The following is a 16,611-nucleotide window of genomic DNA, read 5'->3' as shown; positions in this document are numbered from 1 at the left end:
CTCGTCAAAGTCGCTGGAAAGCACAACAAGGCCGTCGAGGTAGACGACAGCTCTGCTACTTCAGTCCCGCCAGTACGGTGTCGATGACACGCTGGAAAGTTGCTGGCGCCGTGCACAGTCCGAGGGGCATCACCTTGAACGCGTATAGTCCATCCGGTGTGACGAAAGCTGTCTTCTCTCGATCCCATTCGTCGCTGGCGGCCTAAAGCATCATTGATGCGTGGGGGTGGATAGACGTCTTTTTTTGTCACCGCGTTCAGCTGCCGGTAGTCCACGCAAAACCTAAGCGTTCCGTCCTTCTTCTCAACCAGTACGGCTGGAGAGTCCCATGGTTTGCTTGCAGGTGGATTGTGTCGTTTTTCAGCATATCTTAAACTTGCTCCTGGATCACCTACCTTTCTTTAACGGAAACTCTGTGCAGCGATCGGCGCATAGGGCGCGCGTTTCCCTCGGTAACGATGCGGTGCTTCGCAACGGCGGTTTGCGCACCTTTGCCGACGTCGCAGAGCAGTCGCGTTATTCGGCAAGGAGGTCAATTAACTGCCGACGTTTCGGGCCCGGAAGCTTAGGGTCCATGTCGAGCTGCGCTGGCGACGTACTGCCTTGCTGAGGTGGCGAGGATGCGACAGTAATGGCGACGATTTCGGCAGAGTTTCAGAGCTCCTCGACGTAGCCAATGGCCGCACTTTTAGTAAGGTTTTGCGTTTCATTTCGGAACTTCATCACGAGGACCACAGTACGGCCATCCTGGAGTTCAGCTACTCCTCTTGAGACGCCTGTTCCTCTTCCTAGACGGAACTGGAGGCTTTCCTCGAACAGAACTTGGCCGCCGAGAGCTTCGGTGACCCCGACGGGCACGAAAACACTCGACCGCGGCGGTAAGTTCACGTGGCTTCAGAGGAATGGACGGCGGATGATGTCGCTTCGGGTTCCTCTGGTGGTAAAACAGGTTTTCGTAACATCAACCGGTTTTCTCCGAGGTCGAGGACGACGCCATTCTCGCAGAGAAAGTCTATATCGAGGATAATATCCCTCACACAGCCTTGCAGAATGACGAACGTCGTGAATCTCGACGCGGGAAGTGCTTCTCCCGACTGGTATAATAAGGTGCCCACCGGCGGTTCGTATCTGAGGGCCTTCCCACGGCGTCGTCACTTTTCGTAGGCGGCGAAAAAGCCTCCCACTCAAGACAGATTAGTCTGCTCCGGTGTCCACGAGCGCCGATGCGTCGTGGCCGTTGATAATAACTTTTAGGTTGTTGGACAGCGATGCAGTGGCATCGTTGTTGTGCGCAGCGTCGGGAGAGTGGAAGCGCTCTTTCGTTCATGGAGGCTCTCTACTTCGGTAGTCTACGGAAACGCCACCTCCAGGCGTTGCCGCACTTAGTGTTCATGGAGACGCAAAGGAGACAGGCTCTCTCGGTGGGGTGGTGGCGCTGGAGACGCTGAACGTGTGGGCGATGGTGAGCGGGACTAACGACGGAGAACCGGCGTTGAAGATGGCGAACGTCGGAGGTACTCCTCAGTGTCACGAAGGCGTTCGTCGCACCTTGGGCGCGGGTCATTCGGGTGCAACCCGCGCACACCCAATTGTCATTGGTGGCTTCGACGGTAAATGTGGCCGGTTTCACCGCAATGAAATCACAACGGGGGTCGATCGGCCGTCCTCCACATGTCGGTCTTTTGTGGCGCAGCTTGTTTTGGGCGGACGTACGCCCGATCTTCCTGGCGTCGGGAATACTGCGGAGCTGGACGTTCACGTCGGGGTGGCGCCGTATACGGGTGAGCAGGGGCGGTGGTCGTCGGGTAGCTGCGGCGTAGCCCAGCTTCGGTGGTTCACTAGTGACGCTGACAAGAACTTCTGGATGCAGCGCCTGTTGAACTTCTTCCCGGACAATCTTGGCGACTGAGGGCGAAGCCGGGCTTGTGGCAGCAGGTAGCAGCTTCTTATTTCCTCCCGCACGACGTCCCGAATAATCTCGCGGAGGTCCGGGCTGTTGCAGCTATAAGTCGAGAAGGCAGCGACGCCGGGAAGTCTCTGCTATTGGGAGGCCCGTGCTTGTAGGGCACGTTCGATGTTTGTTGCCTTTGTTACGAATCCTTTGACTGTGATAGGCGGGGCTCGCACAAGGCCGCCGAAGATGTTTTCCTTGACGCCTCGCATCAGGATTCTCAGCTTCTTTGCTTCGCTGCCTTGAGGATCGGCGTGGTTGCTGAGTCGCAGGATATCTTCCACGAAGCTAACGACGTCCTCGTTAGTGCCTTAGATCTTCGCTTGAAGAAGCTCTTTCGCGCGTCCTCTTCGTTGTTGGTTCGTGAATGTTCTTCGCAACTCAGCCTTGAATTGCTTCCAGGAGGTGATCGATGCTTCGTGCTTCTCGAACCAGTGCCGGGCGGTTGCTTCCGAGGCAAAGTAGGCATACTGAATACACTGTTCAGGTGTCCACCCGTTATGACGGGCCACTCGTTCGTAATGTTGAACCCAGTTGTCAATGTCTCCGTGGCTTTCGCCGTGGAAGGGAGTTGGTGTCCGAGTAGCGACGGGTAGGTAGGCGACGGCAGAAGCGGCGGGGGTCTGCGGCTAGTTGGCCATCGTCGTCTTCTTCGGCTCGGGCTTGTCCAGCAGCAAACCGTTCTCAGGATCCTTTTCCTTGGTGCAGCGGCTGGTTCGAGTTTCAGGATCCGCGTTGAGCGGTCCTCGCACTGAGCCTGGAATCAGACTTTCACTGTGGGCCCTTGGAGGGGATCGCTGCACGGACATGCGGTACCCCGCACCTCCACCAAAATGTCACGAATGACAAGGTGAAACAAAAAAAACCTGAGGAAACTGAAACGTTTAATGGAGCGAACTTGTGTCCAAAAATAAAAAGGAAACAAAAGACAATAGCAAGCGTCGCCTGCGTCGAAGTCGGGGTAAGATCAGAGTCCAACGCTGGGGCGAGACTGACCGCAGGTCGCCACGCGGAGCCCCTTATGTACGCACGTTGGCTTCTGGGAAAATCGACCTAGAACGTTCGACGACTAGAACATTCGGAACTCGATCAGACGAGAATGATCTCGAACTCACGAGAATGCAATGTTGAAATAATAAATAAAAGAACATCCCACTGACTGGAACCGAACCTAAGCTTTCCGAGCGACAGTCACGCGTGGTAACCACTTGGTCACACGTGGCAATATATAGGAAAGTTTAATACACCAACTGTGACGAGGATCACATGAGATGATTCTATAATGTGGAGGGATTTTGAATTAGCGTATATGACAAAAATATTAAATGATGTGACTGCTTTATCACCAGCATGGTATCAGTGCTTCTGGTTGTACTTACACAGTTTATTGTCGAGTAGAGAACGTCGTCCTGTAAGTAAATGCCCTATATCAGCTGATTTTGCGGACAGTGCTCAAAATTACTTTTCATTGCGCAACAAAAGAATTTAAACACGTTTCCTTCTCGCGTTCTTTCCACTGGTGACGCACGTTTTATCATTCGCCAAAAATCCTAATAGAGCGAAAACTGCTATTTGACATGACTCTCTGCATAAGTAAAATAAAGGTCATCAAACTATATAAATAAAAAAAGGAAGACATAAAAAGATTGCTATTACTAGAAAGTATTTACAACGCGAGGTGCAAAAAATTACTTCCTAAGCGAGCAAGACAAAGATGCAGTTCTGTTGGAAAGAAGACTGTTTTTTTTTTCTCTTTAAATATATCGAGAGAGTGTCCTTTACCCACTGAGAGGTTGGTGTCATGCAGTTGTTTTATTTATATGAATAGTTCACTTGAGAAACAAACGGCTTTGAAGATGTGTGAAAAGAAGCCAGGCAGTTTGCTTGTTAGAGAAGGTGAAACCTCCCTAATTGCGAGACATTCTCAAAGACACGTGTTCGTTGCGAGTTAGTTAGGGCTCGCATCGTATCATGTGTGTGTCATTTATTTGTGGCATAATCTTACTTATCAATGCCACTATTACATGCAAATTCATGAAAGGTACAGAACGTTTTATATACTTCGATTTCAACATTTGAAAGCATATTTTTGATGAAATTGATTTTTCAGCTACCCGACCAGCCGCACAAATACCGAGCGTTTTTCTTGTCGAGGTGGCAATGGTGTTCGATCACCACCACAGAAAGCAGTTCAAGACTACAAGAAGCCTCTTGCGATACGCTGGAGTCACTGTTCAACTGGTATGACGCCTTACCTTGGTGAATTGTATCCTGCAAGTTTGATTTAGTTTTCTGTGTGTCACAGTCTTGTCTATTCATGACGTGCGAAAACAAGCCGCTTAAGCTGTTTCTGAATGTTATTTTTTTCCATATTCCAGAAATATTATTAGAGAGTTATTAGCAACTGTAGAGTTGTCATACGTATTTAAACTTGCTGTGTGCTGGTCATGACGAAGAAATATACTATTCAAATGTGAAACCGAAACATCTTTTAACCGCTCCGCGGTCAATAAAATGGTGGCATCAAACAATAAGAACTGCGAAAAAGGAGCCATTAATCAAGGTGCATGATTATAATAGACGGGAATCTGCGTCTCATAAGCCGTCAGTGACTATTGTTTAGAAGATGATTCAGAACCAATTACATTAACAGGCTGTATTATCATTAAAGGCACTTTAAATACCTAAAGAAGACAGTGATATACCCATTCAAAAACATGATGAGAACGGTAGGCGGTTCTTAAATTGTCGCACTTCAAGCGAAAATGTTTTGCTTTTCTTAAGGCTTCTATATCTTGTGAGCTTCCAGGGTGCACGCCCATTCAAAAACTCGGCGGAGGGCAACGGTCAAGAGGTGGAGTCCGGACACTGGAACGAGGCTTCCTACAGTCCTCATCTTGTCAGTTTAGAGAAAACCGTGGATGAATATTTTTATGCAAATAGCATTTTGAGCGCTTCCTCTTCGTTTGGCAATGCGTAACAAAATATTGTAATAATGTGGACACAGACATTTTAAACTGAACACCAGAAATTAAAACAAATAGAAACATGCAAAACCGTGTTGATGCCATATCCTTTTTTTTTTGCCGTCATTTCGGCGTTTTAAGTGTGTTTGACTAAAACCTCGTTTCCTGTCTGTTTACTTCGTCTTCTATAAACTCAACAACATATACGTTTTGTGGTGCTCCAATAAATTTGAGGTGGACAGTTTGATTCGCAACTCAAAAAACCTGCGCTTAATCCCTCTATTTGTTTTTCGCAATGCTGCCGCCAGGCCCCGGCAGCTTTTGCTGCACACATTCCTAGGTAGTTGCTCCTCGCTTCTCTCGTTCGCGTCTCTTCCGCTGGGTGGTGTCGCTTATTTGCGTTTTGGAAATACGCTGATAGAAAACACGCTCAAATATTTACCACACTTTTTTTCAAGGTCAACATGCGATTTGACGTCACTTCGCATCCAAGAGTTCAATTTGTTCTGGTTGCTGTTCTTGAGTTGACAGAGGTATGTTGTTCATATGGGCTTCTCTGCAGCAAACACTGTTTGATATGCGTTAATAAGGCTCGTGTTATTTAACACCCTTTTTTTTCTTTGGTCTAGATGAACACCATTACAAGAGAAGTAGTAGCTCAAGATAAGTTGAAGCCGCGAGGTTACACTAAAAGATATGTCTGGTTAAAAAGAACGCTTAAGAATTTGAAGGACGCAGTCAACTCGGGGAGGATCGAGGTTACCGCAGACCTCGTCACCTTGGTTACATCGTAAGCACAATGAAGTTCTACCCACCATTTTTTTATTTATTTATTTTTTAATTTATTTTTCATTTGAATAATATTGTCGGCCTACTTTTGTGGGCCAGGGCATGTGAGTACATATGTGACATCTACAACAGCATGGCTCTAGTTATACATGGCTTCAAAAAACATAGTTGAAAAAAAAATAAAAGGCATATAGTACAAACGCTTTCCAATAAACAGAGGTAACGCTTAGCAATAAACAGAGGTAACGCTTAGTTTTGAATCCATTTGAATCAAATGGATTCAAAACTCCATCTAAGGCACTCACAACCGTGTCGAAGGTGGCACTGCCTGTAATGTTGTGAGTCAGGTCATTCCAGTTTCGGACAGTTCTCGGAAAAAAAGAGTAGTTAAAAATGTATTTTCTACATTGAAACTCTCGAAGATTTTTGTGCTTCTGCCGCGTGACTCGACTGATATTGTACACCAGATAGTATTTGAACTTCATTCCAATCTTATCGTGTATTAATTTATAAAAAGAAATTCAGACGCTTTACTTTTCTGCGGGCCGATAACTGGACTAATCCGGATAACGCATAAAGGGATGACAGACGTATGCATTCTTATGCATTATATGTAAATCGCACTGCCTTTTCTTGCACTCTCTCAAATTTGTCAATCAATGACTGTGTATACGGGTACCATAGAATGTCCGCGTGTTCTAGTAATGGACGAATCAAAGTAGTTTACGCAAAAAGCTTAGTTTCCGGGGTACAATGCCACATAGTCCTTCGAAGACTCCACACTTTACCAGACGCTTTAGCGATAATAAACCAGTAATGTAAAGTGATTAGCCAAAAACCATAAATCATTAAAAGCAGTCTGTACGGTTAGGAAGGAATTTTAGCGGTAGTTTTAGGCTATATTAAAATCTCCTTGTTTGCTTTGCGCAGTGAGTTATACTTCCCAAGAAAGCCTTCTTGTTGCCTGAGACAAAATAGTCGAGCTAGAGTTGGCGACCCATACATTGGGCCATAATTTCCAAACACACATTCTGCACACATCATATCCGCCTTTATGAGGCGGATATATGTGCAGATCACGTATATGAGCATGCGCGGACGCATCTGCGAATTCAGACATTGATGGAGACCACAGTTTAGCATGCTTGTGTTCTAGTCTACCACCTCCGTCAGCCGGGAAATAGTCAATGACAATCCAAATGCGACGTTCAGCAAATGATTTCTTGTCGCTCTTATTTCGAATCAGACGTACAAATAAATTCGACACATTAATACAATTTCTTTGCTGTCTCATATTACCGTGTAATGTCTTAGACTTCTTTTCATCCCAGATCAGAGCGCGCTTAATACACACAAATAAGAACACATATATTGAAACCTCAAGGTCGTGGTGCGTTCACCGCAGTTGATTAGTTCAGCCGATCACAGCTCAAGCCCAACACTTGGAGGACGCTTAAGCTTCGCCCTTACGAGTGACACGCCTCATCGGGCCGCGCTCGCACCGCCTTCGAATTCGCTTGTCCAGCTAGGAAACGCGAATTCGCTCCGATATCCAGAGAATATATCGCATATCCGAAAGGCTGCTGTAGCCTCGCGTCGGCTAAGCTGTCAGGCATATAGAATTTCCGGCTCGTTCACAAGCCTAGCAAGCGTACCTTGCGTGGCCTAATCAGTAGCGTGTCTTACTTGCAATCGGATAATCGTGAGTTTCAATCCCGCTTAAAATGCTCTCATTTTTGTTTCCTCGAGGCAAATGAATTACATTTACAATGAACATCTCTTTAGACATGCGGCAACCTTTAATTCCCGTCCCATGCTATGTTGTAATCGGTTTTATTGGAAGCGTGACATCACGTTTCACTTGAGCTTTCGGGGTTATTTGAAATTCTTGCTCGAGGTCATGTGGCTCTTACGTCATGACCCTATCCACCAATCAGGATTTTCCAGTCAGGTAACCCAACGCCGGCTTTTCTGAGAAACGAGCTCCTCAACGCTACAGCGTTAAAAATAGTTCAACGCCACGACCTCGCTCTTTTATCACTCCCTGATTGGCCCAGAAAACTCGTTACATTGGCTTAGCTGTATTGACGTTTATTGATGCGTAATTGTGCTCAAAAACACCAAACCAGCAAAGTTACCGGTCCCAAGAGGCTTTCTCGAATCGGTGTACTTGCCATTTTGTCGGAAGTAGACGAGTTCAACGAGATTAGAAAAAAAATATAAAGATATACAAAAAAGTTCCCTCGTCTTCCACGCGCAGGGTGTGTTTTGTACGAAGTACCTAATAAATTTGTAATGTCTGTTTAGAGATTTGTGCTTGCCCTCTGTCCCTCTTGTTCCCCTTCTCCAGGGATTATTTTTGTCATTTCTGTCCAGCTCGCTTCCACCTTCGCAATTAATTGCATTATAATCATAACCCTAAATTGCAAGCTTCACCTTTGTTGGTGTTAGACTGATGGCAGCTGATAAGACACGTTCTCTCCTGACGTCTAACCTCTGGTTAGCTCAGTTGGTAGGGCGCTCTACTGGGAATGAAGAGGTCCCGGGTTCGACACCCGGACCAAAGCTAGGTGACTCGTCGCGAACCAGTCACCTAGCTTTGCTTGGAGTTTTGTGTTTGTCCTTTGTCCCTCTTGTTCCAACTTCTCCAGGGATTCTTTTCGTCATTATTTGTTCATCTTTCGTTTTCTTTATATCTACAATATGCATGCTGCTTATCTCTGTTTTTGTTGTCCCTGACAATTGAAGAAGACAGTATATGGCTCGTTTGGTTCACGCCTGATGCTTAGAGTTTTGTTCTTCGGGTTCCTTATTGGTTCATTCAGCAGTCTCAATAGCCGCGAAGGGACAGTCACATTCATAGAACTCGCCAAGCTCTGAGTTTTACAGGCTGTCAGTGAGTGTAGGAAGAGCATTAAAACCGTTCCTGCGTTTTATCTAGAAAAGGGTAAAGTTGAGCGTGAGATTTAAATGTTATTCTATAAAACTAAACTGCATTTCTATTGCCGTCTTATGTTTTTTTTTTTTCAGAGGTGACCTCGCAAAAATTGAAGATGGTATTTTTTCCAACCGTGTCATTGGTACGTACGAACTTGTGAATATTTTGCTGCATTTTCTTTATTATTCTCATATTAAAAAAAAAACGTGTCCGGTTTTATTGAGTTTTTTCAACATACTCATCTGTCATATAGGTCCTAAAATACTCGTGTCATTGATAAAAATAGATGTAAATATAAAGAACCCTAAATACGTGCGTTATTACACAAGCCGTGTGATACTAAATACCGCCAAAATAGATTACCGTGCTAGAAAATACGCAGCCGATATCAGGCAGACGCCCTGTGTGCTTTTGGCTGGGCATGGCGATCAAAGCCCGCGCCCGCTTTCGTCGTCAAATAAAACCATCTTGAGATGGCGCAGCAGAGGAGCAACTGAAGAAATTCACAAAATCGGGTGTCATCAAAATAGTGTGCGCCGGTCTGCCGCCCTGTCAGATTAGGAAAGGTTATTTTAACGTGAGAGCGTTAAAGAATATCGTATCGCAGAAAAGCCAGCGTTGATGGCGCGACAGGAAGAACCTCATTGGTCGATAGGGTCATGAAGTCACAATTACATGGCCTCGCGCGGGAATTTCGAACAACACACAACGCTAGCGTAAAATCCGACGTAACGCTTGGAATGGAAGTGATAAAAACATCACTTGCAGTGCGTATTAAACATCGCCATCTACCTCAATTGATTTCTTTTTACAAAGTAATTCATTTTCATTAGACAAACAATGCGAAGGCGTGATTCAAACCCACGACCAGGGTTGTAAAGTACCTAGGTACAAGTAACTGTAAATCGGTATCTAGGTACTTTTGTTGTACCTGAGGTACAAACCTAGGTACTTTCATTTTTCAGTATCTGTATATGTATCTTAGGTACATTTTCCAGTAACTTGTAACTAAGTGAAGTTACTTTTTATAGGTACTTTTCTATTCACTTCGTCAAAAGCGTAGAAAATACAATATAACATAAAACTGAAAATAAACTATAATTACAGTCCTAAAGCAATTTAACATCACGTAGTGTTTTCATGCAATAAATCGAACTCAAATTTTGTACTTTACAAAACAGAAAATGTTTGTGAAGAAAAAAACTGGGAGGACGATTAATCTTCGCCTTTAAGAGTTGAACGCATGGCCTTCTCAATCGTTTCTCATGCTCTTGAGTCACACAACGACCTAGTTCTTATAATACAACACTCCCGGCGCGATCGAGGAGCTTTTGCCAGTGCTTTGATGTCATTTTACCCCGCAAGGTTTATTTATGTGCTTGCTCGGCACGCGCAGACAACACTCGATGCGCTAGTGCCTTTACCCTGACACAGACAGACATCGACGCACTCCAATGACGGCAGGATCGCAGTGCCATTCCCAAGCCCTCCGTTGCCTAGTCGGTAGCATGTCTGGCTCGCAACCGAAGGGTCGTGGGTGCGATCCTGCGTAAATTCTTGAAATTTTTCTTTAAGGCAAATGAATTAGTTTATCAAATGGGATCATTTGAAACATGCAGCGACCATTGATTCGTGTTTCTTTAACCACCTTCATTCCACGCGTAACGTCACGTTTCACATGAGCGTTGTGGGTTGTTTGAAATTCCCGCGCGTAGTCATATGACTCTGACGTCACGACCCTATCGATCATTCAGAAATTTCTCGTCACGCCACCGACGCCCGACGGATTTTCTGTGACACGAGCTCCTAAACGCGCTCGCGTTAAAATATTCTCTTCCTTCCTAGAAACATTGACATCAATAAAGCATGTTTATCAAGGTTATATTATACTGCAATTAAATGCAAAGGTGCAAGCAAGCTGTTGTTTGGAGATTTCTGTTTGTCCTTTGTGCCCCTTGTTCCCCCTCTCCAGGGATCAATTTCATCATGTTTATCAAACTTGTTTTTGTGTACATCCCAGTATACAAAGGATTTACTTCCAACAATAATGTGACAAATTTGAAAAAAAAAAAAAACTTGACGTGAAAATAAAAAGTATCTTTGAAGTAACTGTACCTGTACCTAGGTACATTTTTAAGAGAGTAGCTAGATACGCACCTAGGTACATTTTCGTATGAGTAACTGTAACTCTACCTTAGGTACATTTTTGAAGTAACTTTTACAACCCTGCCCATGACCCTTTGGTTGCGAGCCAGACAAGCTACGCACGACACGCTTGAACGACGAATGAGAAGGCAGTGAGAGCAGGCTCCAATAACGCTATCGCGTTCCAATATTAAAGGCGAAGGTTAAATGTTCAGGTTTTTATAGAGAGAGAGAGTGGAATGGCTGGAAGCGAAGTGGTTTATTAAGATATTTATGTCATTGTGTGCCCACTTGCGAGTGCGTTTCTTGGTGCGTTTCCTTATTAACTTTGTCCCTGACCTTAAGCGCTTCTATCAAGTGAAAAAAGTATATCTCCATCCGTAGAACATGTTAAGTGTCCGACAGTTGATTATTGGTTTCTCGTAAAATAAAAACATCAAGTTGATAATTTTGTGACCAAGGCCAATAGAATTAAGTATTTTAAACGAAGAAAATACACAAATACATCCCGCAGTGTAAAACAAACAAACATTTTTGTTCCTTTTTTAAGACCAATTCTAAAATTAGTTTGTGGTATTTGTGACCCATTGCAGAGGTAACCTCGAAATCGAGATAGATCGTGTTCAAACTCAAGCGCTTTGTGACAAACGATTACATCGCTTATACAAATCGCACTAAAACTAAACAGAAATGAGCTTGGAATACTGCTTAGAAACAGACAAGGTTATAGAGGTTTTATATTTTCATATCATATATCACGGACATACAGGTGACAAAAGATGTCACTGTATTCTTCCAACGCACTATGTGTCCAAGCTTGGATCATTTAAAAAAAAAAAAAGTTAAAACGTTTCGTTCTTATACAGCTTGATTTTACTTTTCGTTTTTGGTTCAAACAATGCCATATCGCAATGTACTTACGGCTAAAGCAATAATTTACAAATTGGAACCACAAAGAAAACGACCCAACGGGACATTCTTTAAAATTCCACTACATTTATTTTCTTACTTGAAGCACGGTACCCGACCGTTCCGTGAGAAGGGAAAGCACTAGGGGGAAGGAAGGGATGGAGAAAGGGGAGTCAAGAGCTTTGTAAGGAAGCCGCTAAGAGAAAGGTGGGCGAGGGGGGGGGGGGGTATAGGGGAATTACGGAATTACAGAATAAAAAAGGGGATTCACAAGGCGCCAATTATGACCTCTTTGTCTTGCAGTGTTCATCGACGCTTGGCGTCCTCTGTTGGCCTCGCATGAGCTTCTGCCATTCAAAAGGGAGAACTCTACGGAACGCTAATCGCAGTTCCTGGAGGTTCACATCTGAGTATCCGAAAAAGGAGTATGCTGATCGTTACAACAACGAACGACAAAGCCGTTTATTCTATTTTGAAATGCACACTTGAAACATAAAAAAAACGATATCGTCTTGTGCCTGCTCTTCTCAGCGTGCACCCAATCCTGCGCCCACCAACAAATGCTGCACTAACAATTGATTTTAGTTAGTGCCGCGGGCAGGCTGCACTAACGAAGTGATTTTGGCCACCTCGCAGACACTGGTTGAAGGCAAATATTGGCAATAGAACCCCGGCCTAAGTCAGTCTCCAACAGATCACCTGCCACAAGAACTCCACCTCGCATTCCATGCATTCACAGGACATCCAACCACGTCAAAGCACTTGTCTCCAAATTAGTCACAAAAGTTGGTTTCATGTGCAAATCTAGGTTCTGCCACATGTGCAAGACTGTGAACAGGGAGGAACCCCCACCTCCTAGCTGCACCAAAAAACATGCAGGCAAGTTCACCGCCTGTAATACAAAGGTGTACGCAATTCCCCCGTCCTGCGGAGCAGACTATATCGGTCCTCGGAGCTGGACATTAAAGGCCGACCTGCGAAATATTTTTTAAACATGTCAAACGTTCTCCTCGCCACTCCTCCCATTTACTCCTCATCCACTTTTTAACTTGACCGTGATGGGCGCTGCCTTTTGTTGCTGCATCTTGGGGTCGGATAAACCGTAAACTTATCGATGATTCTACGGCCATGATAACCCCCCGGCCGAATTTAATGCACTCGGAGCCGGTCCTTGAACGAATGGCTCCAAGAGCATCAAATAGACGCGAAGAAGGCTGCTTCAGATTCCCAACACCCGATTTTATTCATCGGAAAAAATGCACTTGCTGCGCCCCTAATTTTTCCGTTACGACGACCCTGGATGGCCTCTCGGAGCGCATCGGGCAACAAATAATCGAAGCCTTTCGGATCACGACAAGCTTGCAGAACATAAATACTCAATCCCTCTCGCTGTCACCGAAGGAGTAGGCCGTCTTGAAGACGACGATGGACGTCGAGCGATGACGAACACGGCGAGATAACAAGCTAAAGTTGAAGCCTGGGCGAGTTGGTATGACATACTTCAAAGGTTAAAACAGCGCAAAAAACGACGGACAGGGTAAAGGAGAACACGGACAGAGCGCTGACTCGCAACTAAATTTTTACTGGACCCAACGGTGCAATATATACGCACAAATGAGAACAAAAAGAAGAAAATCAGCCTGAAAAACACCCAAAACAAAAGCACAAAAAACTAAGTATCACCTCTAAAAAGACAAACAAAGGGCACGCTCTTCAACCAAGCTAATCAAGTGGCCAGAAAATGAATCTCCTTCCTTGATAAGGCAACAGAAGGGCTGCTGACACCCCCCCCCCCCCCCCCCCCATGGCACCCAATCTTTCTATTTCTAGAGCCTCCACAATTTCACGTACCAGCTGAACCCTGTGACGTTTAACGACCTCGCACTGTTGAAACTGAGGCTGGCATCTGCAGTCACGGCAATGTATGCCGAGGTGACCGGAAACCGTCGAAAAGACGTTTTAAGCATGTTCCCCTAGCCCGTCATTGAGACAGCGACCTGTCTGTCCGACATAACGCCTACCGCAAGACAGAGGGAGTGAATACACAACTCCCTGTCCCTGTCCTTCTTTACCCTGTCCGTCCTTTTTGCGCTGTTTTAACCTTTTGAGATAACAAGGAGACAAGCAGGGGCGGCTGCGTAGACCCTGTTCTTTCCGTAATCTCAGGATTACCGCCCGTCCCCCCTCTCCTTTCTTCTTTCAGGGTTCCTGCAATCCTCTCGATTCCCCACACCCTCCTTCCCCAAACTCTTTCCATTTCCCTTCTTTCCACGGAGCGGTCGGACACCGTGCTTGAAAACAAATGTAGTTCAAATTGTAATATTGTCCCGTCTGTTTCGTCCCCCATATCTCTCTCCTTTCTAACTGTTCAAAATGATACGAAGACCGCTCAGGTATTTCAACAACTATAACTGTTGCCGATTGTGATCTTTCTTTGAGATATAGTACTACAGAGTCACATTGTAGAATTAAACATACATTTGGATTGATTTTGCGTGTGTATTTATTTTTGCCCTCATATACCCCATTTGAATTAATAACGCCGCATCAGGTATACATGTTAATAAATCGATAAGGTATAGACCGGCGCGCTGTTTACAAACAAGCCCGAATTTGCCCACACCAGGTGTGGGCACTGCGCGTGCGCACAAACCGAATTCACGTGACTTGAAGCGTCTGCGCATGCGCAGTGCCGCCCTGCGTGACGTCTGGGCCGCTTGTTGGTCTATAGAAATCTCTGCGCTTAATATTCATATTTTAATTTGTGTCTACATTTTTCGCAGGTTCTGCCAGGATCGGGGGAGTGTGCCATTATTGCCGTGTTGCCCAAACAGAAGACCAGCCTCATACATACATTATGGTCAGCATTCTTGCCCACGAATGGGGACACTCGTAAGTAGACGCATAAAAAAATCATGGGCCTCTATTACTTTTAGGCAGAGTGCCGAACCGATATTTTTATAGGTTTGGTTCGGGTTCGGGTTCCCGGATTTAGGTTAAGTTCTGGTTCAGCTCCGAAGAGAAAAAAATAACGGTTCAAACACGTTCGAACCGGTTTGAAACGCTAAATTGAGAAATTATTTTCCGCGCTTTTTCGGCAATAGGCACTTTTTCCGCAGTGAAACGAGTAACTGTATAGTTGTTTATCGTTCGTACAATCCACTTTTATTTTTAGGTACAAAAAATAAGAAATTGCGATACTTATTTTGACGCAACAGTAAAATAAAATCTAGCATAACATACAGAACGTCGTGTTTCTACGACTGAGCATCCCTTTGTTTACCTAAGTCGTATATATTTTGCCTTAATCGAAAAGTAGTCAGGAAGTACGGTAGGTCACCTAAAATACCCATGATTAGAAGTATTAAAAGCTTAATCGTAGTTTGCTCTTCAACTAGGGAATTAATTGCAGCGCATAAAATCATGAAATGGGTATGTCGCCGCCGTATATATCATAAAATATAATTTACAAAATACATTTTTTAATATACAGGCAGCGTCCGCGAGGACCAACGCCTTGCGAAATTCGATTTTCAAACGTACATATCTGAATTTGGCGCGCGGACGTAGTTTCCCAAGAAGATTTATGTCCAATCTGTTTGTTTGGAGCTCAATTTCCAGCTAGTGAAGTATTAAAAATATAGCCGAATCGGAGACCGTGCATTTCCTGTGTCCTGTACCAGCCCGTTTGTCGTCTGCACACTGGCTTCTGAGCTCACTCCCGGGTAGCTGGCTGAACGCAAAAACGCCGAAACTCAATAGCAAAGGCTGGCGATGAGCAAGATAATCGCGATAATTAATACTTTTAACGAAATATATAAACAATGCCCACTTGAAAAGCAAGCCCACAAATCACTGTGAAGACGACCAACATCCAGTACATGGCATAGGAAAATGTACGATCGCCGTTTTTGCTATATCTTAATATTTTGCTGTAGCTGTATATATATATATATATATATATATATATATATATATATAATATATATATATATATATATATATATATATATATATATATATATATATATATATATATATATATATATATATATATATTGAAACTTCTCGCGGAACTATGTTCGCGTGTCCACTTTCAGTTATGTACGTTTTGATTTCAAATTTCGCAAGGCGTGCCAAATGTGTTAATCCTTGAAGTGAGGCGCCAAGTAACGAGGACACAAGGAGAGATGCAGACAGGACGAGGCGCACTTTCAACGGAACTTTATTTTTGAAAAACACAGAAACGCCAGTTTCCCTCTCAATGTGCTTCGCGATGTGTCGGAGACCTTGTTAAAAAAGATAAAAAAGCACGGCAGGGAGGATTGTGAGGGTAACAAAAAGAGGGCGGCCAGACCTGCGGTCTTGCCCTACATACACAGACTATCCCACAACCTGAAGAAGGTAGCCAATAGATTTGGCATACCAGTTGTCTTTTCTGCGCCAAATAAACTTTCTGCATTGTGCAATAGGATCAATAGGAGCTCAGGTAAAGCCACTGCGACAGAAAGGGAATGCAAAAAGAGACACGTGACGCAGTACCCGCGATTGCGTCACTGAAGTCGTCTATGAGATACCCCTTTCATGCGGGAGAGTGTATGTTGGCCAGACGGGGCGGTGCATTAATGATAGAATCAGGGAGCATACTGGGTCAACCAGGCAACCCCCGTCTGGCCACTTGGCACTACACTGTGCTCGATGCGAGTGTGACCCAAAGTTTGACGAAACAAGAATTGTTGGAAGCGGCGCAACAAAAATAGCTCGCGAAATCTTGGAGTCCTTCACCATAAGATCTCGTGGCACCGATGTCTGTGTCAGCGCCCCACCTTTATCTCTATCTGATAGGGAGTATACGTTCCTTCAAAATGAACGTGTCACGTAGGAAAACGCGCTGGGCTTCGTTGTATCTTTAT

The 16,611-nt window shown here is 44.7% G+C and overlaps 1 protein-coding gene and 1 non-coding gene across 2 annotated transcripts in view; both read left to right on the top strand.

The window, feature by feature from the left end:
- Nucleotides 1-16,611, top strand: part of LOC120839982 (zinc metalloproteinase/disintegrin-like) — a 100,421-nt gene that overhangs the window by 31,842 nt on the left and 51,968 nt on the right. Inside the window, exons 5-11 of the mRNA XM_040210403.1 lie at nucleotides 1,219-1,230; nucleotides 3,611-3,631; nucleotides 4,062-4,192; nucleotides 5,376-5,450; nucleotides 5,547-5,707; nucleotides 8,737-8,786; nucleotides 14,482-14,590. Coding sequence (XP_040066337.1) covers nucleotides 1,219-1,230; nucleotides 3,611-3,631; nucleotides 4,062-4,192; nucleotides 5,376-5,450; nucleotides 5,547-5,707; nucleotides 8,737-8,786; nucleotides 14,482-14,590 — 559 coding nt within the window. The remainder of the gene's footprint in view (nucleotides 1-1,218; nucleotides 1,231-3,610; nucleotides 3,632-4,061; nucleotides 4,193-5,375; nucleotides 5,451-5,546; nucleotides 5,708-8,736; nucleotides 8,787-14,481; nucleotides 14,591-16,611) is intronic.
- On the top strand, nucleotides 8,201-8,273 carry Trnap-ggg. Its single transcript has one exon. It is a non-coding gene; the product is annotated as a tRNA-Pro (tRNA).

The sequence above is a fragment of the Ixodes scapularis genome, unplaced genomic scaffold, assembly GCF_016920785.2.
Source record: "Ixodes scapularis isolate PalLabHiFi unplaced genomic scaffold, ASM1692078v2 PGA_scaffold4__175_contigs__length_147842914, whole genome shotgun sequence".
In the NCBI taxonomy this organism is placed as follows: domain Eukaryota; kingdom Metazoa; phylum Arthropoda; class Arachnida; order Ixodida; family Ixodidae; genus Ixodes; species Ixodes scapularis.
Note: the sequence above shows the minus strand (reverse complement) of the source record. Positions and strands in the feature narration are given on the sequence as shown.